The 2,118-nt window shown below is 39.8% G+C and overlaps 1 protein-coding gene across 1 annotated transcript in view; it reads left to right on the top strand.

Annotated features, from left to right (window-relative positions):
- The first annotated feature begins 432 nt into the window (after nucleotides 1-432).
- CSUI_010293 (oxysterol-binding protein) overlaps nucleotides 433-2,118 on the top strand; it is a 4,546-nt gene continuing 2,860 nt past the window's right edge. The window contains exons 1-2 of the mRNA XM_068070398.1: nucleotides 433-504; nucleotides 1,391-1,735. Of these exons, the coding sequence (XP_067917630.1) occupies nucleotides 435-504; nucleotides 1,391-1,735 (415 nt within the window). The 5' untranslated portion in view covers nucleotides 433-434. The remainder of the gene's footprint in view (nucleotides 505-1,390; nucleotides 1,736-2,118) is intronic.

The following is a 2,118-nucleotide window of genomic DNA, read 5'->3' as shown; positions in this document are numbered from 1 at the left end:
TCTTTTTTCTTCTTCTTTTCCTTTTCTCTTTCTTTCTTTTTCTCACCTGTCTCAAACAGAAGAGCGTCTACAGATCTTTTACTCTGGTCTCGTGATCGCTTTCTGTCTCTCTATGCTTAAACTAGCTCTCTAAGTTTAGTCTCTCCATCTCTAGTTAGTTTATCTCTGGGTCTATCTCCAATGTATTCAACTCTTCCGAGTGTGTCTATCTACGGAGAAGTCGATCAGGAATAAAGAAAGCTTCACAGAGCGACACATAGAGAAGAATGAATTTCATACAACTTTATCTTGGAAGTACATTAGGTGGCCCCTATGGTCTCAGCCCAGCCCTTGGGGTGTATATACACCTGAAACTCATACAACACCGGAAGTCTGTTTTCTGTGGGGTTTTCGTCAGAGTTCTTTGGTCTTTTCTTTTGCTGTGATGTACAGGGATGGAACTTCTCTCATTCAGAATCAGAGACAAGGAGACTATACGATCGTTCAGTTCCTCAAGAAAGGCTGGTAACAACTAAGAGAAAAAGAAAGAGAAGATACACCAGCAGTCCAGGATGTAGCAACCCTAGATAGAAAGATCGATCTTTCGAGTCAGAGAGATGGAGAGATTAGAGATCGATCGTGGGAGGCAGATAGATTACAGATAGGGAGGCAGATAAATAATAGATCAAAGATAGAGAGATAGATTGGTCAGAGATAGATAGATAGATCAAAGATATAATAGATAGAAAAAGGATAGATAGATAGATCAAAGATAGAATAGATAGATAGATAGATCAGAGATAGATAGATAGGTGGGTTGATGTGAGTGTGTGGATGTGTCGATGTCTTGTGGTTCGCATCTAACGATCTTTCATATTTCTAGGTTTGTATGTCATCGACATATCTAATGCACTCAGGCTTTCTCCTCCTCATTCAGATCTCCGTTGCGGAGGTCTATATACGTATTAATGTGTAGAGCTCCCACCGACATCTATTTGTGTGTGTATATATACCCGTACACCGCCTATGTACACATTCCGCTTATATACCTACCTATACATCTATGTATATCTATATCTCTCTATACCTTTATATGTATATGAGAATGAGAGTGTGGCTGGACTATGGCAATTTCATAGGAGTGTTTTATGAGTCTATCACTTCTTAGGGTGGGTCTTGTCATCTTCCCTCGCCATAGATTTTGAGGTGTCACGTCTAGCTACATCTTTCTATACTTGTGTCTAGCTATGGCTACATCTTTCTATACCTGTGTCTAGCTATGGCTACATCTTTCTATACCTGTGTCTAGCTGGAGCTATATCTTTATATACCTGTGTCTATAGCTGTAGATGTACTTCTCTTCTTCGACATTCTTATTTTTCCCCGTGCATGTCTTTCGTTCTTAGGTTAGATAAGTCGATTCATATGATCCGAGCAGTCGTTTTCACGGCTGAAGGTTATCCTGTCTATCGACTTACCGGTGCTTGGTCCCACTCTCTCTATCTCGAAGAATATGACCAAAGCGTCTATTCTTCTTCTTCTCTCCATCCATCAGCAAAAGCATCAGATAGGACTTCTTCCTCTTCTCCTAGCCGTGATAGTAGTAGTAGTAGTGCTAGTCAGGGGAATAGCCATACGTCTAATAGTAGAAAGGCGCCTAAGTCGGTCCCTGGCAAGGCTTTCAAAGACTATTGGAGATCTGAAGGCCCCCCACCCTCCGATAGCCCTGACAATAAACTCCTGCAACTCTTAGATAGTAAGCTAACTCTATCATATACATATATATATATAGTAAGCTAACTCTATCATATATATATATATATATGCTCATTTGTATGTAGAGACATTGAGAGGTAGGTGTATATACGTGTATGGAGATTTATAGTAGATAAGAAGCGTGTTTCTCTCTCTTACCGTCCTGAGTCTGTTCAGTCGTCGCTTCTGTGCATGCGGATGTATATATTTATGTATAGTGTATCCATCCATATGTATATAGTATATATATGTGTAGATAGATATGTATATATAACTTGTGCATACGTAGAAGAATATCTCGCCCTTTAGGGGGACGCTCGTCTTTTGGTTAATAAATACACAGACAGATTGAAGAAGACAGGGAGATAGAGAGATAGATTAAAG

The sequence above is a fragment of the Cystoisospora suis genome (genome assembly GCF_002600585.1).
Source record: "Cystoisospora suis strain Wien I chromosome Unknown contig_7073, whole genome shotgun sequence".
NCBI lineage: Eukaryota > Apicomplexa > Conoidasida > Eucoccidiorida > Sarcocystidae > Cystoisospora > Cystoisospora suis.
This window is presented reverse-complemented; position numbering and strand designations above follow the sequence as displayed.